The sequence below is a fragment of the Drosophila hydei genome, unplaced genomic scaffold (genome assembly GCF_003285905.1).
Source record: "Drosophila hydei strain 15085-1641.00,03,60 unplaced genomic scaffold, DhydRS2 tig00000343-arrow-arrow-pilon, whole genome shotgun sequence".
Lineage (NCBI taxonomy): Eukaryota > Metazoa > Arthropoda > Insecta > Diptera > Drosophilidae > Drosophila > Drosophila hydei.
Genome location: NW_022045713.1, coordinates 989,486 through 1,013,543, shown reverse-complemented (window position 1 = coordinate 1,013,543; position 24,058 = coordinate 989,486). Strand labels below are relative to the sequence as shown.

At 44.8% G+C, this 24,058-nt stretch overlaps 1 protein-coding gene across 1 annotated transcript in view; it reads left to right on the top strand.

Moving 5' to 3' along the window:
- Positions 1-17,038: 17,038 nt before the first annotated feature.
- The window catches only part of LOC111602876 (AF4/FMR2 family member 4), a 51,810-nt gene continuing 44,790 nt past the window's right edge, over positions 17,039-24,058 (top strand). The window contains exon 1 of the mRNA XM_023320203.2: positions 17,039-17,277. Coding sequence (XP_023175971.1) covers positions 17,241-17,277 — 37 coding nt within the window. The 5' untranslated portion in view covers positions 17,039-17,240. The remainder of the gene's footprint in view (positions 17,278-24,058) is intronic.

The following is a 24,058-nucleotide window of genomic DNA, read 5'->3' as shown; positions in this document are numbered from 1 at the left end:
GATTAGCAATGTCTGTCGATCGCTGCTTCAGGCAGTTCATTTGAGTTGATAGTGACTTGGTTTTAGATAGCTTCAGCTTTATTTGGATGATCCTAGTACCACATGCCTTAATGCATTAATCCATTTACGAAATATTCTTTTAAATTACCAAATACTTTGGCTTAGCTGTTACGATCTAACGATATAATTCGTGGGGACACGGCTGGACCTGTCGTTTACTTTCCACTCGTAGCAACTGGTCTTATTCACAGCTCCCGGTCAGCTGTGCCCTTTGTGCAGGCTGTGCCCGTGCTCTAGCCCACATATTCTACTGAAGGTACTTTAATGCTGTCCGGCATAAATATTTCATTGGGAGGCCAAGCAGCTTATCGCAGGACCAGCTAAAATGTCCTTTTCACCTTTCAAACTGGCCAAATTAAAAGTTTTTTGTGTGTGTGTGTGAAGAGTCTTTGAATGAGTCGTTAAGTGGATGCGTGGGCGGGGAAGGGGAGTTGGGCGTGGGCGGTAGGCAGTGCAAGCTAACTAATTCAAAAAAGTGTATCGTGGCCAAGTCAATTGTTGAGTGTACATGTGGGTGTGTGTGCATGCGTGTGTATGTGAGTGTCGTTTTATGTTGTGCCTGCTGGCAGTTGAGCCAGACCACAAGCCACCCGCACCACCCTTCGGCCTTTCAATTTGCTTGCGATTTATCAAAACTTTTCAATTTTTTGTTTTGACAAAAGTCGCCCAGGCCGAGGGACCCAAAGTGCCTTTTGTTGAGCCAGAAGGCGGCCAGTCGGACTGGGGGTGGTTCGCTTTGCTTCTTGTGGTCGGCAAGTGAAAAGAATGCATGAAGGCTTATCAGTTGGACATGCTGTATTTTAATTGCGAGCACTCGAGTGTGAAGCTGGCCCAGCTCAGAGACAACAACGTTGTGCATGCCTTAGCAAGAAAAAAAGTTACCAAAGATGAGGCCAAGCTCTTCGTATCGCCGTCAGGTACACGTACCCGCACAAATGGCCAACACAATTCGAATCCCCACTCCGGCAATCCGGCACTTCAGCACTCCGGGTGCCAGCTACCCCCGCTCCCGGAGCACGTGGAGCAATGCGAGGCGAAAGTTTTGTTTTTCTCAATTTTTTCGGTTATCGTCAACGTGTGTAGTTGCCGATAAGCATCGCCTGGCCTCTAGCCGAAAGTCTAAAAAGGACAAACAAGCGAAAGAGCCCGTTCATTCCAAGTGAAAGCCACAAAGGAACACTTTTAAAATTGCCGCAAAAGCTTAATTGTGAGCCGCACGTGATCCGTGTTGCTGGCCAGCTAATGGAGCTGTCTCGAATTGAAATTTAATCGAGCCAGCAACTAGATACAAAGGGAATTTCGATCACCCTAAAATGCCTTTAGTCAGCAGAAGAGAGAAGGAAGCTGACGATGGGAAACAATTTCAGCCATTGAAAGATTGGCAGAAATTAGATACAGATACTGAATTACCTTCCAGTGCATATTGTGATTATGAATGAAAGATTTTTAATTACATAGATGGCCTGGCACACAGCACGAGGAGAACTCAATTAGGCGCATTTTTGAGTGATGCGTGTGTGCTGCGAGCGCCTCTTGACGCCAGCTAACAGCTGAGTGGAGTGTGGTAGCCTCTGTGAGCGATTTACATCGGCATATACCCAGAAATCTGAGCGTCAATCTGTAACGTAACGTAAGTGCTGCTCCCAGACTGGCAAGCCGACAAATCGACAAATCGACAAACCGTTTGGGGAGCGTCCGACAACTGCAAAGTTTGCCCACCCACTCACATTTGCATGTTGCAATTGCCAAGCCCTCCACGATGGTCAGCGGATCACTGTGTGGATCTCTGTGGATCACTGTGTGGATCACTGTGGGTCTCTGCGGCTAGCCCATACGTTGTCGTTTATTGATGGCTTTTAACAGGCAAGCCAGCGTCGTTTAAATAATGAGCCATGGAGTCGAGGCCGTAAGTCGTACTCTCTGCCAGTCGCACTCACACAGACGCGGCCAGACAGACACACTCGCACACACCTCCGCAGTCGGCGTCAGATCTGTGGTTGTGCCCGCTGTCACAGCAAGTCATCGATGGATATGGATTTGGACGTGGATGCGACCCAGTTGAAGAGTTCGTCTCTCTCATCTATGCCAGCTGCTTCGCTCAGTTGGGCAATGGCCATTGGGCATTCATTACCTAATGATGTGGCACTGCCTGAGGCATGACTAATTATAAATCAGTGTGGCCGCAATGCAAAGTGCCGAGTCACTGGCCAGGCAATCCCTGTCCCTACCCTGCCTAGCACCGTCCCTCAGTTCTCTGTTGTCCAGAGCTTCCTCTCTCGGGGCTCACTTTCAATTTCTGTCCGAATTATATGCGATTTCGCGCACTTTGACCTCATCGGTTGACGTTGTTGTCATCGCTGCTCAAGCGAGAAATTGCAAAGGCAGCTGCTAAAACACACACACACACAGAGAGAGAGACACATATACACATGCACTTGAAAATTGACCGGCCAAAAGCTGCGACGACGATCGTCAAATGCCAGCTCAAGTCTGACATTTATTGTTTGCCGCTGACGATGATCGCCGGGTGACGTTAACAGACCAAACTGACATCATATACAAATGATAGACTGCGAGTTATCACGTAATAGTTGGCAACTTCAATTAGCCACAACTGAGAATAGTAGAGCCTAGCTCGACTCCCAACCAAATCTCAGCTATCGACTCTTCACTCCTCCTCGCCGCACTTCTCTAATCTACACTCACTTAAGCTTTCCTCTATCTTTATGCCATCTATTTAAATATTAGTTCTGCTGCTTTGATTTGTTTACTTTAAGAATCTCTGCCCAATTTTGTATTCAATATGTTTTATTAGGAAACATTCGTGATCAATATTCTTTCCTATTTATCTGGGGCGCTTTCTTTACTTTCTGAATACCCCTTGCCCATGGCATCTAATGCAGGGTATGCTTGAAATGAGCTCAATGCACAAAAGCGCCATCCACACGAGCTGGCCATGAGCCGCCGCGTCTTCAGCTCAGAGCTGAGTTCAGTTTCAGCTCGGTCTGCTTTCAGTCATGGACTCCAATGTTGGCTCACGCATATTGGTGCCATATGATTAGTTCGACGTCGTCGATGCATGACAGCCCAACTGAAAATAGTACAGCGCCAGTTCCATTCCCAACCGAATCTTGTCTCAGCTTTCGACTCTCCACTCCTCCACTCTTGGCTCGTCTCGTCTCGCGTCGTCTTGTCTCGTTTTGTCTCGGGCTTGCCGGCAGTAACAACAACAACGACAACAACAATATGATCATCATCTGTGCTCTGCCTCTGCCTTTGCCCGTGGTGCCATTGATGACCACAAAAACTGGGCGTGGCTCTCTGGCATGCCCCTCAATACACCCAACTTGGGCATGGGCGCACACCCAAAAAAACAGAAAAAACGAGGAGAAAAGTAAAAAAAGCAAAAGCAAAATCAAAACCAAGCTGAAATACCCCGTCATCCCTCTACCTCCGCCGCTGCACCCGCCCACCTCTGCCTCGGCTCCAAGTGCGATCACTTACAAGTACAAAATTGTCCCAGCCTACGCTCAGCTGCACTCAGTTGTTGTTGTTGTTGTTGTTGTTGGGGCCCCAAAATGATTTCTGGGCGCTGATTTCTGATTTCTCATCCGCTCGCGTGTGCGTGAGGCAAAGCTTGGGCCACAGTTGGGGCCACAGATGCAGAGATATCGCTGCGAATGGGAGCAAGACATATCGCAGGTACGCCTTAGCTCATTTGATATTCATTGATGTGGAGCAGCGAGTCCGATCTGTCCCCAGCACCAGCACCAGCACCAGCACCAGCTTCAGCTCCAACTCCAGCTCCGGCCAGGGGCACGGCCACGTTCCGTGTGTGCGTGTATGCGTCTGCCTCTGCGTGCGCGTGTGCGTGTGCAAGTGCCAGCCATGGAGGACTCTTGGCTTATTCGCAACCGCAATTACAATTACCTCACCCACTAAATGCCCACCTAACGCACAAGCACAGGAAATGACAGAGGCGACCAAAGCCTATCGTACCTACCTTTCAAAATTGAATTTAATTTGAACTATTAAGGAAATGAAGTCTGCCCTAGCTCTGCTAGATAAACTGATTGCTAAGTGACCGAACATCCGAATCCCGGAGCAGTTTATAACCAGATGAGTGACTGATCTCTGCTCTTCTTGATACATATATATCAAATCAAACGGAATACTTAATATTTGAACTGCATTCTATTAATATTTAATAAGAGCCCAACTCTCAATCAAAGCATTCCAATTCGCTTATCAGATCTTGAGCTCCAGAGACAGGGGACAGATTGCTCGTATAACAGCTAGCCATAGAGTGGAGTGAGAGAGCTTCGTTTAGCGATGTGCGCAGATCTTTTGCCAGACCTACTCCTGCTTGCATTGTGGGCCTGGCCAACAGCAGCTTGGGCTTGACTAAATGCTGGCCTGCAGTAGTAATTGTTGTTGCTCTTCAATATTGTAGTTGTTTTTTAGTGTCATGCGCCACCTTAACAGCATTTTTGCCAGTCCCATTTGTCATTTAGCCAGCTAAACATTCAGTCAGTCAGTCACTCAGTCACTCTGTCAGTCAGTCAGTCAGTCAGTCAAGCAGGCAGCAATTCATTCATTATGCTGAGATTTAGCCAGGCGAGTCATTCGATTCATAGGCAGACTGCGTGGGCTGCCGCCGCTTAAGCTAAAGAGCAAACAAAACAAAAGATATAATATTAACAATTTCCTCTAAAATAAAGTCTCAAGTCGAATTACGTTTGCTCTACAGCTCGCTGAAAATACCTCAACTAAATAGCAAAGCTGATAATAATATATAATAATATAAATAATAATATATATCAAATGTGTTACGTTTTTCAGTTGAGTACTAGATTAGATTTTGTGAAGGTGCTTGAGCTGACAATTTCTTGTAAATATTGAAAACTGAAATTGATGTTGGAAATAATAAACCTCGATTAGTAAACGAACTGTTATGTTTTTTGTTTTATAAAATATACACATATGCAATATGCAGTGTACGTTTATTATACATAATTATAGATTTGGTTACATATGCCTTTACAAGCTCGTAACACCCTCTAGTAATGCAGGGCATGCACATGACAATGCTCGAATTGTCTCAACGTCTACGACTGCAGCTCCGCCTCGATTGTGTTTCGATCGCAATGCGCCTGGGAGAGCCACACACACACATACACACGTAGGTATATATATGTCTTTATATACATATTTATATACAAACTCGTATATCGCATGCCTGGCCAGATAAGTTCAGTTTGTGCACTATGATGCACCTCAGATTGCAATCAAGAGATATCCAGAGATATTGCAATTAAGATAAACCCACAAATGCCGTATATACGAAGTATTTAGCCAGCGCAATGGCTCTTCCCCGTCTCTCTCCCCTTTTGGCGCCCCTCCTCAACCACCTCGCCCCCCAGCGAATGTTAACCCCTAAGCGTTCTATGATTATTTTGCTGTTGTTGTTGTCGCTGGCTTTGTGACTGTCACCAGTGGTTGTTGTTGTTGTTGTTGTTGTTGTTGTTGGCAATGCCATCGTGACTCTGCTGTGCGGCTGGCTATGTGGCAGAGCACGGATCACAGATTCCCAATCCAAATCCCGCTCCCAGTCGCCAACTCTCTAGCCAGACTGCTTAACGCCTTTGCCACACAGGGAAATGCCATCCAAATACCACTTTGTGGTGGCCAGAAAGCCTAAAGACAATCGAAGATCACTAAAAAATATAGAGAAAGAAGATTGAACTTTTACGTAGGAAGAACTGAAAGAAATTCTATCAAGCAGCCGAAGTCCTACTTTTGGAATATGTCAGCTAAACTTTTGGAACAAGTTTTTGCAACCGATTCCCTAGGCAGCTCCCCTATAGGGACTTAAGTGAGCTCTAGATGAAATGGCAAACTTCTCTTGACTCTCACTCTCTGCTTCGCTTTCATCTAGTTTTCTCTCCTTAATGAATTTCTATCCACTTCACATCTCAACTGTACCTCTCGCTTCTGCTGAATGCCATAAAAAAGAAGGAAAAGCAAGGGAAAACCTAGTGGAAATATATAAATATCTCACACTTAATGTTAAATATTTTCAAGTTCACCCCCCGCTACGGATCGCAGCTCCCCTGATACCCTACTACTCCGCTCCGCTCTTGGACCTGCACTGAAACTGGGGGCTGTTTCCTGTAGCTTGGCAGTCGCCTGGTCAAATGCTGTGGGCTGCAACTGCAACTGAATCTCGATACAAATTCGAGTCGCATTTGGAATCCGCGTCCGTTCTCACTGTCAAGCGATCTGTGATCTGGGCTGCCGACGAGCGTCCCATCCCCATGGATGCTTAAAAATAACAACCGGACTGTGTTGCCCGCCGCAGAGCTGGGCGGGCACACACATGTGTCTGCCACATGTTTGTCCATGAGCCGTTGCCAGTCAGCGGAACGGACGGCTGACACTGCCACGCCGAGTCGAGTCTCTGCCGCAGTCGCTGTCGCAGTCGCAGTCGCTGTCGCTGGCCGTGGGGCTGTTGCTGTCGCTGCCGCTGGCGACTTTGACATTGTCGCTGGGCCGCAAAAATTTGCCTCTCGAGTTGGTCGCATCGCCTCCATCGATCAGGCGACCCCATTGCTGCTTGTACAGCTTCATCTTGTCAGTGTTCCATTTGTGGACACACTTGAGATTCCATTAATTCAAAAATATTTATTTTATTTTCCCATTTACCAAAATTTCATGTGATGTTGTTGCTGTTGCCGTTGTTGTTCTGCCGCTGGTGTCTTTTTTATGGCAAATGCTACTATTTTCATGTTCTTTTTTTCCTTCTTTGTCTTTCCCATTGCGTCGCGCTCCTCGTACCCACTGCTCAGCTCTCAATAATGTCATTTGGACACTGTCGCAGCGTGTAAATGGAGAAGGGAGACAATTTCACAGCAAGAGACAAGAAACACACACACGCACACACAGGTCTCCTCGAAAGCACTTGAGAAACCGCATTTGAAATCAAAAATGAGTTCATATTCTCGGCTTGTTCTATTAAAAGAGTTTACAGTTAATCAAATCTTTTAAAGAGAAACTTTATGTTTCTATAATGTTTTGAAATTTATGTCTCGAACATAGAACACTTGCTTCTGTTTATATATAGCATTTACTTGATTAAAACTAAGTTACTCAACACAAAATTAGAAGATATTGTTCAGAATTTATTCAGCATATAGCGCGATATATCATATCAATATAAAGAAGAAATTAAGATCCTCCAACTTGCTCTTAAAGAGAGTCAAGTTTTAATATATATTATATATTTACGATAAATGTGAAAAACGTAACTCCAAGTGGTTATTTGTTTTATGTATATGTTTCACAAGCGAAAATATACCTAAATACCTGTTGGAAGGATTGTGTTCAACCTCTCAAGAGCTGTTCAACCGCAAATGTTAAAACAAAACTCTTAGAAGGCGCCTACTGTGACCCGACCGGTGTATAGAATTACCGAATCGCCCACTTGAGAGATCAAGTGCGTGGCACTTGTAAAAATTTGAAAATTCAATTAAGAATGCTACGAGTAGCGGAGAGAGAAAACAGAAGTCACGAACCCAACGAGTGTCAAGGACTCTACCGAAGATCCTTGCACATGTGGAATTCAGATCTGGAATTGATTAAGTAGCTACCGCTATCTAGGACTCGGAATATAACTCAAGTGCTGGAGGTGTATTTAATAAGAGGAGCACTCTGACTGAGTTCGAGCAGCAGCTATATCCCAAGTTGGGCTGATCAAGAAGGGTTTCCACTGTGGAAAGTTATATGAAGGGAAAATGTTCTCACTGAAATATTATGAAATGGGAATATCCTATCTAAATAATTATCGTATTCTTTTCTTGCCTCACCATTTGCCCGCTAAGTAGTATCTATGGTATCTACGGCTAATGGGTGCCCACGCCCGCGAGAAGGGCATTGAGGACAAAGCCGTTTATAGTTGTTAGCCTTCATGGCCATCGAATGTATAATCGATCACTTGGGTGGGCCTCCGGCGCCGGCAGTGCCCGGCCAACGGGCCGAGCGCCGAGTTTGTTGGGTCATCTAAACAAAGCCAAAACCAAAAGCCCAGGCCCAGGCCCAGGCCCAAACCCAAACCCGGCCACGGCCGGTGCAGGTCGTCCCAGGAGCCAAATGTGGCACTTGGGCTCAATGAATTTTGTTAAATCGATAAACTTTGTTTAGCCCGCGGAAACAACAAGAATCAGCCGGCCCCTAAGAGCACCACCGCCGTCACCACCTGCACCACCTTTGGTAAGGGGCTAACCACAGGCGAGGTCTGCCTCGACTCTCAGATTCCATGGCTACGCGGCCCTGGCCAACGGATTGCGTCAATCAACAATTTGTCAACGCAAACGATGGCATGGAACGCAATGGAATGGAACATGTAATATGCTATAAACGTAATGTGAGCTCTTAGATGCCATGGCTACGCACGTCCAATCAACAAATTTGTCAATGGAAACAAAATGGAATGGAATGGAATGTAATGGAATGGAATGGAATGTTCGTTATGCGACGACCCGCATCCCATGTGGCAGCTCGTTTAATCGATCAACGGCCAGCGCTTGGCATTGAGAACATTTCAATTGGTCGCGTGGTGGGTCGGCTTGGTGGGTCGCTCGATGATTCGCCCAGTGGGTTGACATAGCGGTGCTATCGAAACTGTGACCCGCAATCGATCCAACAAAGCTGTTCACGCGACAATTAATGGCCAAGCAACGCGCTCAACGCCGCCTGGCACCGAACCTGCCACAGCAACTGCCACAGATGCTGCCACTGCTGTTGCTGTTGCCGCCGCTGCCGCTGCTGCTAGCCCAACGGTAGCCGTGATAATGGCCAGCTTGTGCAGCCCCTTGGCCAATTGCAAATTGGCAGCGATTGAGCGGCTGCCACTTAGGCAGCAATCATGACCAGCGACTCGGCCAGGCGGGCAGACGGACAGACGCACAGAGGGACAAGCTGATGCAGAGCTGTCAGCTGTTCTGCTCTACGAAGAAAAGCTAGTTTTATGGCTAAAGAAAAGGCTACATCTTACAACTGAGACAACCCAAGACATTACACTCTACCTAGCCAATATTGCTTTAACAATTTTATTACTATCAAAATCAGCTAAGTCAAATCTGGTTTGTTACAACTGTTAAGCCTTTGACTCTACGCCCAGCTCTAATTTGTTGTGCCCCGTTTTGCCCTATATAAACTTTTCAGACTTCCTCTTGGTCAGATCATCCCCCCTGCAACAGCAGCAAATACCAGATCTACAACGAGCAGAAGGCCTAGACACCAAACCTCTCTTTCTAAGCACATAGATAAATATAAATATTAAATAAATAAAATATAATATCTTAAGACTCAAGTAAAAGTAAAAAAGTAAAGCAGGCGTCCGACAGGTAATTTATGTGCTGGCTTCATCTAAATTTATATTCGTGTGTGATCTCTGCTTCAGCTGATCTACAGATCGAATCAAAAATAAATATATTCTACTATAATATTCTAATATATTCTACTATACTTTTAATATATATATATATTAATATGCTACTAATATTCTACTATAATAATATATTAAAATATTAATATCGGGTATTTCAAGCTTGAGCTTAAGACTTGCCCAATTGAAAGTATAAATATGAATTTGAATTTGACGAACACAGAAATCTCAATCAAAGTTAACTGCTAAAATATGACGTTGCTCAACACTGTTTCGGTTGGGGCAGCTTAATGCTAATGCAGCAGCTGCCCGTTGGCCAGATCGTCAGACAGTCAGGCAGCAAGAGAGAGAGAGCGAGAGAGAGAGGGAGCGAGAGATGGGGAGACGGAGAGCTTAGCTCAGATTGTTGGCCAATTTGTCGACACTTCTAATGCTGGACATGCGCCGCAGGATTATATAATGAAGCTCAGTTGCAGTGCAGTTGCAGTTGCAGTTGCAAGGAGTGCACTCAAAACTCAAGCAGCTTTTGCTGCTGCTGCATATGTCACACAGCCAAGCAACCCCCTTTGCCTTCTCAACTATACCTCTTGGCTTTGGTAATTGTTGGCAATTCTTGTAATTTACGTTGCAGTTGTTGTTGTTGTTGTTGTTGTTGTTGCTATTGCAGTTGTTGTTGCTGTTGTTTTAGTTGAGTCTCGCTTTTAAAAAATCTCACATCTTGCCGACACGGAGGCTGTGCATATATTATGCGATTCACATTCACACACACATACATATATATATTTATATATATATATATATATATATATGCATTTATATATATGCCCTTTATATACACTTGCTTCCCCTTGCCTCTGCACCTCCCCCACCCTACTTATTATTTACTTATTGAAATGCCGCTGCGAAGGGTAATTACGAGTGCTCCTTTTTTCGCTTGCTTTGTTTGATGTAGCCGCATTCCGAGTGTTGACAAACAACAACAAAATGCAAAAGAAAAATATTAAACGAAATCTGGCAACTGTTGCCGCATACCTATAGACAGCCGCGCACCACCGTACCACCGTACCGTACCACCGCACACCCACAACTGCAGAGCACACAACCTTTTGGACAAGCCCTAAAAACCAACATAATACGCACATGTATATATATATATATATATATATATATATATATATATATATATATACATATATATATAGTTATATATATATACATATATAACTCTGTGGCATTCTACAATCTAAATACCATTTACATAATCAGACAAGCAAAATTTTCGAATTCACAGATTCTTTCAATCTTCTCATCAAATATTTGAAATTTCAATTAATGCTGAGCTTAAACGGCGGAATCTTTGCATATTTTATATATGTATATAGTATAAAAATAAATATCTGGTAAATTTATTAGCCCTATCTAAATGAGCTTTAAGTATGTTGAGCTCTCAACATCCGGTTGAATAAGTTTACCAATTTTTCTCGCCGTTTTCTCCCATTTTCCTAATAAAAGCAAAAATAAAAATGAATTTTGAGTCTGAATTTCGTAAGCTTAACTCGAAAACTTAAAGAGCTAGAGAAAGAAAAGGCTTAATGTAAGTTCTCTTAATTTTTTCTAATGATTCCACAACATTTTGTAAAAAAGTGTAAAAACTAAAAAGTTTTTTAAATAATTTTTTACTGTACTGAGGCAACTTTACAAATTTGTGATTTTTAGCAGGAAAATTTTAGTAAGATAAGAGCTCAAAAAGATATCGATATCGAAATTAGAAATCGATTGAGTTTCGATAAAGTTATGAACTTTAAAGAGCTTTGAAAACTTTCTCGACCCTAGATAAGAACTGTGACAGAGGAGATATTATTAATTTGAGTGAAAGCTCGATGATGATCATTTATTTAGGGTTCATCTTGGGCTGACGACGTGGTATGTGGCATGTGGCATGCGTTTGCCGCCTGCCGGCATTGTCAACGCTGGCGCGACGACTGATAAGCGCAACGCGGATGCCAAAGCTCGCCTGCACACATAACCCCATCCGAAGCTGGCAACCCGCTCTCAGATGCTCTCTCGTTGGGCACTCTCTCGCTCTCAGTTTTGCTGTCTCTCTTTGACTCTGTTGAGCCAAGCAGGGGTAGCTTTGGCATAGACAGCGACCGCAGCAGCAGCAGCAGAAGCAGCAGCAGCAGTAGCAGCAGCAGCAGCAGCAACAGCAGTCGTGGTCGCGGCCGCAGCATCTCGCTCTCTTACTCTTACGCTTTCTCACTCTCTCTCGCTCTCAGCGGCTACCTGTGCGCGAGAGCGCGACTAACGGCAGGTTGAGTGCAAGACTGCAGAGCGTGAGGGGAGCTTGCCGTTAGCGGGGGGCCATTTGGGTTGGGACAGTTACTCGAACTGCGAGAGCGACGATGGCCAATCGATGGGGAGAACGCGCGTGTGCGACGCTCATATGAGTGCGACGCATATGTGAGTGCGTGCGTATGAGTGTGTGAGTGTGAGTGTGAGTGTATGTGTGTCTGTGCGTGTGTGTGTGTGTACATATAAGCCAAGGCGCCGATACATATGCTATAGCCATGTAGGTTATAGCTGTGGACACAGCGAGGCATGCGTGTGAGAGTAGAGCAGGGAAAGGGGGGGAGGGGGAAGCAAAGGGGTTGGGGTTGGGGTTGGGGTTTGGATGGGTGGCAAACAATGGGTTAAGCTTGAGGTTATCAGCGCAGCATTCGTGCAAGTGTCACACTTATATGTAAGTATGTATGCATGTTCATATGTATGTATGTATGTACATATACGAAACACACATACACACACACACACACACATTCGAAGGCTTGGTGCTGGGGCTGAGTCTCAGTGGACACTCACAATACACTCATGTGCACACATGTGTGGCGCTAATGATCTCTATCTGTCTCGCTCGCACTCGCTCTCTCTCACGCTCTATCTCTCTTACTCTCTCTCTCTCGCTCCCTCTCTCTCTCTCTCTCTTTCTGTCTTGTAGTCGCTCTGCCTCACACTCACAAAGCGCGCAGCACAATTAACAATAACGCAAACCTTTGCAATAAAAACAATTCGCATTCACTTTTGGGCACACACACACAGTCGCACTCACACACATGCTTCGAGTACGTGCTGTGCTTCTCATATCAAAGCGCTGACATTAATGGGTGCAATGCTTGGGCAGCGCAGTCGGCGGCGACGTCAGCGTTGACAGCAGCTAGTGTGAATGCCAATGTGTGTGTGTGTGTGTGTGTGTGTGTGTGTACGACTCGAACTGCTCGCGTCCAGTTGCGGTCCGCCTCGCAACGTTCAGCTTGCAACATGCTGCACGAGCCAAGCCAACAGCCACCCGACCTAGCGCCCACCCACCGAAGCGCTGTCACTGTCGGCGTCGCTGTCGACGCCGCAGCTGCAGTGATTAATGTGCATTAGCCGGTGTTGACCGCGGTGGGCGAGTATTAAGCTCAAGTACAGGCAGCAGCTCCACTCCAGTGCAGCAGACTCCAATTGCAGTTAGAACGCACCTAGCCACACCAACACCAACACACATACACACACATATACATATTTATATATGAATATATGTGAATATTCATACATACGTGACTATATACTCTGAACCAAATATGTCTACTCTGATTGCTAAGGATGTATTTTTCATAATTTACATGAATACACTCGTGAATATATTTATGAATACACTCATGAATACACTCATACGAGTAAGTCTATATTTTTAATTACAAAATATTTATATTTATATTTCATGAGTGACTGCACTCACAAATATAATCTTGAATACACTTATGAATAAAAATAATTACCTATTTATTATGTCAGAAATGTTATATATAAATTAAGTTTTTGATATATGAACAAAAGTTAAGCTCTGAATATAATCATGGGTATATAGGGCTCCACTGAATACGCAACAAAATGAATAAGACTATTCTTATGGGTGTCTTTAGACATAATTTTACGTATTATTTTGCTTATGAATGCACTCATGAATGAATTCATAATAAGTTGACTGTGTTCAATATTTTCATAATTATACTCGAATAGCCATCTCTGAATGACATTAATAAACTCATGAATGTACTCATAAGTAATACTCAAATCGATCAATGAACATTGTTGAAATATTCATATGCCCATAGTTATGAATAACATGAATACACTCACTTACCATAAAAGCTCAACTGAGTGTACTCTTAAGTAATATTCAAATCGATCAATGAACTTTATTGAAATATTCATATGCAAATAGTTATGAATAACATGAATACACTCACTTACCATAAAAGCTCAACTGAGTGTATTCAATGTTTATGTTAAACTAAGCTGTCGAACACAACTATGAATAAAAAAAATCTCAACCACTCATGAATGTATTCCTGAATAATCGAATAAGCTCTCATGAACAACACTTAACAAAAATTATCAATGAATGTACTCGATATGAATGACTCTGAATGCAATTTTACATCTGGTCTATATATGAATTTACAGTATTCTCATTTGCCCCACAACCAAATGAACTTCAACCCGAACAACTCGTCGGACTAACTACGTCGGTTGGCGGCTCGCTGTTCGGGCTATTCGGCAGCTTCAGCGCCGACTGCAGCTGGAGCTAGCGTTAGCTTCAGCTGCTGTTCGAACGCCGACTGAGAAGGCGTTTGGCCAGGCGAGGGCAGGCTGTGGCCGGCCGCCAGTTGGCGCTGGCAGCGACGTCGGCGTTGCGAGTGGTTTGGTTGGTTGCTTGCTTGCTTGCCTGCCTGCTGCTCGGCAGCTAAAGCTGAAGCAGTGGCAGTGGCAGTGGCAGCGGCGACAGCGCCAGTGGCCTCTTGTTGAATGGAAGATGGGCATAAACTAAGTTTAGTTTATTAGATGCACACGAGCAGCCGCGTTGTGAGGACGTGCGCCACAAGTTCCTACTAAAGTTCTGCCCGGTCTACGGGAAGCGCGCGCGAAAAATTTACGAAAAAGCGAAACAGATGAAAAACAAAGGCAAATGTGTTTCTAGCTAGTGTTTGGTTCGATTTCCAATTGGATGTTTTTTGGGTAATGGCAAGAAGTCAAACTATTATGCTTATTCGAGTTCATTACGATGTTGTTGTTGTTGTAGTTGTTGTCATTGTTGTTGTCGTTGACGCTTTGATTTTGCGCGGCAAACGTCGCGCAGTCGTCGCTTTAAGCTGCGCGCGCATTCGGTCAAACGCCGGCTGCGTATAACGGACAATGGACAGCGCGTCAGCAGCAGCCGCAGCAACTCTGCCCACTTGCGCTCGGTTTATTCTCCACACGCTATCCTTTAGCCGCCTCATCCCTCTTCATACAGCATAGGCACGCTTCACACATGTGTGAACCGTTATCAGCGGCAAACTTGAGCAGTCGCCGCGCTGCCAACGACGACGTCGTGTGCAGTCTGGCATGAAACAGTCGCCACATCGAACTTGGCTATTTTCATTTGTTTCAACTGACGCGAGCTTGCCGTTCTCTCTCTCTCTCTCTCTGTTTGACTATTGCGCTCTCGCTCGCGCTTACTCTGGCTCGCTCTCGTAATCGTATGCGTATGTGTGTGTCCACCCCCACATACGCACACACATGCGGCCAACGGACCAACGAGTGGCAGCAAACCAAATAAACAAATCTAGCGGCAGCGACGTCAGCAGCAGCAGCAGCAGCCCATCAGCCCACCAACCCACCAACCCACCACCACCAACAACAACAACACAAGCATAATAACAATAACAACAACCCACCACCACCACCATTACCACCGACGACACCATAGCAAAAGGGCTGTAGCTTTGACGTTGGCGTTGGCGTCGGCGCCGGCGTCGGTGTCGGCGTCCGTGTTGGCGTCGCTTAGCCAAAATCAAATTTTCAGATTGGCATTAAAGTGCAAAACCCTAAAATAAAATTGAATTATCTGAACGTGTGCGTCCACAGTCGCTCGCAGGACATCGTCGCGTTCGGACATGCTCTCGTCGCTGCTCTGTCTCTGTCACTGGCTTTGGCTTTTCTAGGCTCTCGCATAAGCTTGGCCGCTGCCGCAGTCACAGTCACAGTCACAGTCGCTGCCACAGTCACAGCCACTGCTGTTGCTCTGCCTCTCCACACATACACGTATGCTCGTTCGCTCGCTCGCTCGCTTACTCACTCACTCATACACGCACACACACAAACTCGAACTCAAAACTCAGCCGAGCAAACGTGCGCTCTCTCACGCACTGTGTTCGTCCACTCGTCAAGCTTTCGTTCGTTTCGTTTGGCCGACACGACCACGACGACGACGACAACGAAGCAGAAGTTCTCTCGCACTGCCGCCCGTTGCCCATTCACTTACTGTGTGCGCTGGTGTTGGTGTTGGAGTGTGTGTGTTGGTGTCGTCACGGCGCTTTGTTGGTTGGACAACGACAACAACTACGACAACAGAGCGACAGCCGTAGCCGTAGCCGCAGCCGCAGCCGCAGTCACAGCCGCAGCAGAGCCAGCGAAGACGCGCTCGCCGCTTGACGCCTCGTAGTAGTCGCGTACTTCCGCCGTTACCGTTAGCACCACACATTTCTGACGAGGCTGCCACCGCCGTCGCGGTGCACGCAGCAGCAGCAGCAGCAGCAGCAAACGCCAAGCGCCAAACGCTGAACGTCGAATGCAACAATAACAGTTAGCCAGCGGACAACGACAAATAATGACGCGTGCTTAAATACGTATTCAAACAAAAATTTTTTTTCATTTGGTTGCACATCTTTCGACATTCACCGTCTCGATCCCCGCCCGTTTGCAACTAAACCCGGCTAATACAAACACAACTACACTCGCACACACACATACGCAAACAGCAACAATTTTTTTCAAGTGTTTTGTGCATTTTCGAAAAAGAAACAAAAACAAATGTTCGATTCCAATTGGACGTCGAATTCGTTGCCAATTGGATTGTGCCGCGCCAACAACAATGCGAACCAAGAAACAGCAACAATGTGTTGATAAAGTTGTTTAGCACAACAAAACGCCGAAAAAGCATGTGGCCAAAAGGAACGCGCAAAAACAATTTCGTCAACTGCCAAACTGCCAGCAATAACAACAGAAACAACATCAACAACAACTACAACTTAAAGAAATGCTCATAAGATTTACAACAACAACAACTAGAGTGCATACGGTTCCTATACGAAAGTCTAAGCAGGAAGCAATATAGCAGTCGTCGAAGTAGTAGAAGAAGAAGAAGGCAGGCAGCAAAAAGTGTTTTTTTCGAGTGCGAAAATTTGTTTGTTTGTTTTTTTTTATGTTTTACTTAAAACGTAAAGTAAATAAAAATCTATGAAAATATTTAAATAAATAATCGAAAAAATGTCTTGAATCCAAAAACAAAAAAGGTGGAAAAATGACAAAAACAACGAGAAAATTCCTAAAACTAAAGCTGTGGGACCGAGTGGAGCCCATGTAAGGCCACAGATAAGAGATAAAAGCAAAATCTAAACAAAATTCAGTGAATTTTTTTCTCTCGAAACAAACAAGGAAAAAACAGCAAAGCAAAAACAACAAAGTGCAATAAAACTAAACGAAAAAATCAAAAGCAAAAAACATTTGACCAGTGTTGGGCAACAGCTCAAAGGCAAAAGCAGCAGCGAACCAGAGAAGTGGAGCCGTAGGAGCCGAAGGAGTTGCCCGCCCAGCTGCCAGTGGGGCGAGCGCTCGAAAAGTTTTGAAACTCCCTTTGGAAATTGTAACAAAAATGAGAATTAAAATGCCTGCGGTTCGAATTGCACAAGGTAAGTGAATATTTTTGGAAATGGCCCAAACTCGACTTTTCGAGTGGAAAGCAAAAAAGAAGAAGGGTTGAACACACCTGTGGGCGCACCATGAGACTTGCTTTGAATACTTTTCTGAGCTGTAAAAGAATAACTATATATAGATATATTTATATACATAGATGTTATATATAGCCGTGAGAGCATTGATGTATTTTAGATTTTTCTGTGAGTGTTGTGTAACGTAATGTAACTGAATTCACTTAAACAGGTGAATTCGAAATAGAGCTGAACTTGGCTAGTTGGTGTTTTTAAGGATTAAGATTAAAGATCTTTAGAAATGTACATCTTCAGCAATGGAAACTTCTATATAGAACAGAAACTTTTAAGTTGCGATTAGATGTATGCCTATTTATATACATAATATATACTATATATTACATTTTTATAAAGCTCCAGAATATTAAATATTTTGCAAAGATTCTGGCTTATTTATATACATAAATATATTTATATATCATTAGTGTATATATTTACTTAAAGAAATTGAGAAAACTAAGAAATCGAGCCTGCTATATAGAAGTAGCTTCAGAGTTTCTTATTGGTAGAAAACTTAATGACATTTTGAATACATTAATGGAACCTGTTCTGCAAGAGAATAGTAAGTGAAAGTAGTAACAGAGTTACATAAATATTCTTTAGATATATGTTCTATAAAATATCTATATTAAGAATCAAGAAAATCTCTCAAAAATAGTCACAGATTTGCCAGCAGTCGAAAAGCTGGAAAACCTTGGCTTGCCCAACTTTTGACAGACAATGAATATAATTCCCTTGGCAGATCTGTTCAGAGCTGTGAATGGGCTAAATGATATAGACTTGATATGGATGTGGGCCATGGCCCATATATCATTTGCTTCAGTTGGATGTCCATGTGTGCGAGAGGCTTTATTTCCCAGTTATTCTTGAACTATTTTTTTCTTGTTATCGCGACGATATCGCACTGAAATCAGAGTTCCTCTGTGCTGGGTGTGTATTGCCATGATTTTTCAGATTTTTTCGCGATTTTTATAGTTTTTTGCCTTTTTTTGGGTTTTTTTTTTGTTGCTTGCGTTGGTGGTTGTAAAGTTAACGGTTCTTTTTGGCCAGGGCGCGACGATGGCCGCAATTTAGTTGCTTTATTGCTGCTTATTGTTATTATTATTATTATTTACGTTATTTGGCGGCGGGTCAACAACAGCAACAACAACAATTAACATGACAAATAATTTTGTTGTGTATCTGTATCTGTGTATCTGTATCTGGTCACGGCTAGTTCAAAGCGAAATCAAAGCCGTATAACCATAAACACACACACACACACACTCTCGCACACACACACACACACACAGTTCCGTATCAGTCTGGTCATAAAATATGACTGGCTTTTAGTTTTGGCAGAGATTCTTTATATGTTTCATATGTTATATTTGTGTGTGCCTCTCCCAGCCGTCTCTTGGGCCTTTCTTGTTATCTACCTGTTATCTAGATAACACATTGCCGTCCAGCCCTGAACTGCCCAATGACGCACGCTCGCCACGTTTCGCGCTGCTGCCCATTTATCAGAGTCATCCAGCTGCTGCTCTGCACCTGAGACGTACTCCTACTCCTACTCCCACTCCCACACCCTCCGCCCCTTTGCGCCTCACCTGCCAGCCTGCCCGAAATGTCGTCAAACAGTTTTAATTGCTCGCAAAGTTGTTTGCCTTGTTATTGTTGTCGTTGTTCCTCTCATTCAGCTCGTTGCGATATTTTTCGGTTTATTTGTGTTACAAATCAAAAGAACAGTCGCTGGAGTAGGTGCTGAGTGGGTGGCGTGGGTGGCTGGGTTGGCTTGGGTGGCTTGGGTGGTTGCTTCCCAGTTCAATGCGATAAGAAGCAAATTGTGGACCCAACGACTAATTACTAAACGATCGCTTACGCCGTGGACCCGCCTTCAGTCTCCGCTTCTTTCCCTCGTTAACTTTGATTTTGATTTTGTTGTTGCTTTTGTTTCTGGGTCTTGTTTGCTATCGATATCGACGCTACGCCCAAAATTGCTGTTGTCAGTGGCTATACACCTTCGCCCCTGGCCCCCTCCTTCTGCCCTTTCATAATTAATTGTTACAATTCCATCAATTTTCCCTCAATTTTTTGAATCTTTTCGATCTTTGACTTTACAAGATTTCGTCACGCGTCGCGTCGCCGCTCTTATCGGACGCTAATGAGTATTTCTTCTCCATCGTCTGCTTCTTACTCTTCTGGTGAAAACAAGTCGCATTGCCAAATGCAATCAAACAATGTTAAGCGAGCGCCGAGAGCTGCTAGGAACGGGACAACGCGAAGGCAAAGGGAGTCGAGTCTGATGGCTAACTGACGAAAGCAAACATTTTGATAGAGACGAATTTCTATACTAAATGAGAAAATATGAGACTGAGCCAGAAAAAAACTTTGCTTACATTGCAAACTGATTTTGCTTTTGCTTAAATTGCATAAATAACTCAGAAAGGAGTCTGCAAAGCTTCGGAGTATTTTGTTTTTGATTTGGCACATCGATAGATCAGGTCAACAGCAGCTCTGGTGTTAGATTTTGAATGCGATGCGTGGTGAATGAGTAAGTATGAGTATCTTAAGAGATCTGCTTTAGTAATCCCAAATCGGATGTGAATCAAACTCTAAATTTTTAAATCCAAAATTTTCAAGATTTTGCAAATATTCTAAATTCACATTCGGCCCCGGAGTTTTTCTCAGCTCTGTTGATTCGAGTAGCTGCATGCCAAGAGCTTCGTAGTCTAGTTTTCAAGTTGAGTCAAGTGTGGAGGGCAGGGGAAAAATTTGAATATGAATCAAATCGTTGTTTGCCCCGGCCATGTGCTCGCCTGCCCTTTGGCGAAACCCTTTTTGAGGTCCACGTGTCCGTTTCGCTTGACTACGGTCAATGGCTAATCGAGCGGCACACACGGTCCGAGCAGCTGGCCTCGAATTAGTTGAATCGATAGTTAGGCTGGACGCGCGAGTCCTTCGCTCCATGCAGGCACCTGCTGTGGCCCAGCTCGCGCGCCCGCCTGTCACTGCTTTTGCTGCTGCTTTTAATTTGATTATCGACCAAACAGTGTCCATTAAATGAGCGACCGACCGCGGCCGTCGCCGTCCGCTTGGCATTGTTATCCAGCTCCTGTTGCAAGAGCACCATGGCAACGTCGCTGCCCGGCTCCCCTTCTCGCAATTGTTATAACAAATAACAGCAGAGGAGCAGCAGCTCCCCGCAAGGCTTCCCTTCCTATGCCAACGAGCCGATTCGCCTGTGTCGTCATGTGGATGTCAAACTTTTGTCCAGCTGCTTTTGCTTAAACGGCACTTGGCTAGAACTTGCTTGTTCTATTGGAGCCTGCAGGACATCTCTGCAGAGCGACCCCACCCCGCCGCTCCAAAACAACAACAAATTGCAGGCGCTGCGGGTGTGTGTGTGTGTGTGTGTGTGCGCTGATATGCTCGTCATGCAGTCAAAGACTCTGCCAGCAGCTCCTGCCACTGGCAGCATAATCAGCCACAACAGCGCGCAGCAAGTTGCTTCCGCTGCAACGACCGAAGCCCCCCAAACGCCCCAAAGCCGCCAAGCTGCCTCCTTCTGTGCCGCTTCTTCGACAATTGTGAGGCAGCCGCCGCACTAGGTGCATCCGTGTCCGTTTTTTATTCGACACTCGGGACCAGCGGGCGGTCGCAGCCAGTCGGCCGGCCAACCCAGACGCCAACAACAACAACAACAACAACACTAGCTGCTGTCGACTCTTTTCGTATTTGGCTCGACTCGGATGCGACTTCACATTCACAGCGAGTCACATTCACATTCACATTCACAGATTCCGGCCAGGCGCATGAATTGTTTTGCACTTTCTTTTGTTTTAAATACGCTTTTGCCTATTGTTTTCCACACACACACACACACACACACACTCTCTCTCCTTCTCTCGAAGTTAAATTTTCAAGTTCCAAAAACAAAAAACTGAACCAAACAAAGCGTAGTTTGAAATAATAAATATAAAAAAATTTATATATTAAGAAAAAATCCCCTACCAAAAATGCATACACACACACACACACATACACTCCAGTCTGTCCAAAATAAATATATAAAATATATAACACGTAAAAATAAATATGTATAGCTGGCAAATGCAAGCTATGCAGCAGCTGCAACAAAGTCATCGGAAGTTGTTATCGATCCATAAATCGATAAATCGGTAATAATGCATATATATACTATTTAGAATTATATCGAACAATTTAGTCACGCTAGAAGGTGCTTGCATTGCATCAAATTTTGTTTCGAAATATAGCAGTTCATGGAACTGGTTCACCAACTCACTCACGAAACATATTTGTTTGATTAATTTGTTTGCAAATGCCCAAATTATTTATTGTATTTTTATGTTATATACAACATTTCTTTTAAGTTCCAAGCACTGGTTCACAACTTTCTTACCGATTGCTATAACTTAAATAATTGTAACTCAAGGAACTGGTTCACAATTAGTTTTTTGTAAATCTTCAGCGTCTCACACAGTGGTTCAAATATGTTTAATATGTGAACTAGCTTCAAAATATTGTGGCTCATATTAAATATATATTTAATAATTTCAATTTCTAGTTGCTTTCCGTTTTACAAACAAAATCAATTGGAGCTTGTCTTAACTGAGTTAGATACAACAGTCCAAAGTGACTTAGTTCGGATTTGGGTAGCTTTAAAAATGAGTTGGAACTAGTTGAAAAGCCATTTACAGCTTCGCTTGAAGTTCTGGCAGTCGAGCGAACGCGTCGTATACGCAATGTCCAAGCAGCTGAGCGTTTGTTGTGGCTGACCAGCTGCTGCTGCTGCTGCTGCTTAAGCGAAAGCGAAAATGAGTAAGACAAAAAATAAATAAGGAAGGCCAAGGAGAACAGCCAAGAAAAACCAGCAAATGAAAAGGAAAACGCGCGGCGAGCAGAACCAGACTTAATGAATCTTTTGCTGCGTTTGTTTTGACGCGCATATTTTTTATGGCGTCGCCAACGCCGACGCCGACGCCAGCGCCGCTCACTTCGCACTTTGGCAAAGTTTTCACTTTCAATGACGGCTGCAGCAGCCCAGCCAAGCACACCACCCCCACCACCGAACCACCCACTCGCCGCTTTCAAGCTGCAAGAGAACTTGGCACCTTTTGCTGCCTGCTGCGGCAGTGAGGGCGTAGCTTGTGGGGGTTAGAGTCCGGGGAAGTATCATGAAATTTGCGTAGCAAAACAAACCGCAAAATGTATTTCACACCAAAGAAATAATAAAAAACTGAAGCAAAGAAAGAAAGAAAGAAATAAAGAAGAAGAAAACTCGGCCTTGCTCCGTAGCCTATCTGAGGTGCAGGCCCCTCGCGCTTGCCCCGCGCACAGCGCACGCGCCTTGCACACCTTTCGGCTTTTGTTGCTGCTGGCCCGCATCCTGTGGCAGGCGCCGCGAGCACGTGCCACAAGTTGCAACTTGAGCCTAGCTGCGACAGCCGCTGCTTCCGGCCAGGAAATGCGCCCAAAAAAAATGCCAAAAATTCAAGTTTTTTTCTCTCTCGCTGTTTTGTCAATTGCGCATAAATTAGAGCCTAGCTAGGGTCTAGACCTCTCCTCCCCTCGCGCTTGGTTGCCTGCCAGCCTGATTAGTTCCAGGGCCAGCGTCGGAGTCAGGGCCAAGAGTCATTCATTAAACGGGCCCGAAACGGGCTTGGCTTTGCCGCCCACGCAATGTCGAAATGTGTAGAGCAAGAGCCCCGAGAGCCCCACCAATACACAGCACACGCTACATGCCCCCATCCACAGCGATGCCCCTACCTAACTCCTCCCTCTCTATGCCTCCTTGGGTAACATCTTCTGGGTTTGGTTTTTGGTTTTCGCTTGGCTTTTTGTCTACCTTTTTAATTGAGCTGCGCGCAATTATTATTTGCTGTCCGTTTGTCCGCCTGTCCGCCTGTCCGGCAGTCGATTCGTTCATTCATTCACTCGCTCGTTCGTTCATTCATTATATATATAAAAATAGCGCAGATTGAAAACTGAAGCCCACGCGTTGCGCCGCACCCAGCTTCAAAGTTGAAACTGGAACTCGAATTGGAACTGCGTCTCGGACGGTCAAGGTGTGCGTGTGTGTGTGTGTGTGTGTGTGTGGACGCTGCAGCTGCCCCTCTATAAAATCGCCATCTCTCTCGCTCGCTCTGGCTCACTCTCACTCTGCCTCTCCCTGTCCCTCTCTCTCTGTCTCTGTTCATGTGGGTGTCAACGCTGCAGATGAATTCAATAAAAGCTTCACAGCCAATAAGCAGTTCTTCCACACGCTAACAAAGGGTATATGCACTTTCCTAATCAATATGTCACATGTGTAATTTGTCCAGGTCTTGCGTAGCTATAGATATAGCTAAGCTAGTCAGATCGAAAAGCCAACTTCTCTACAGACTTTGTGAGGGTATTCAGTGTGCGTCTTGCAGCAGTCAACTGCTCGGCTTGACGACGCGTGCTGCAATCTCGGAAGATTTGCTCGTAGGTGTGGGTGCGGCTACAGCCCAGCCCCGGCTCGATGGCTCGATGGCTGGATGGATGGATAGATGGATAGATGGATGGCTCCACTTGGCTCGACTCGGCTTGACTTGGCTGGGGCTGGCTTGGCTCGCTGCTTTTTTTCTGGGTTGGTTGCTTAGCTGGCATAATTTAATTCAATGATTACTGATTTTAAATGAAACGAAGACGTCGCATGACGCTGCCAATGCCCCAACAG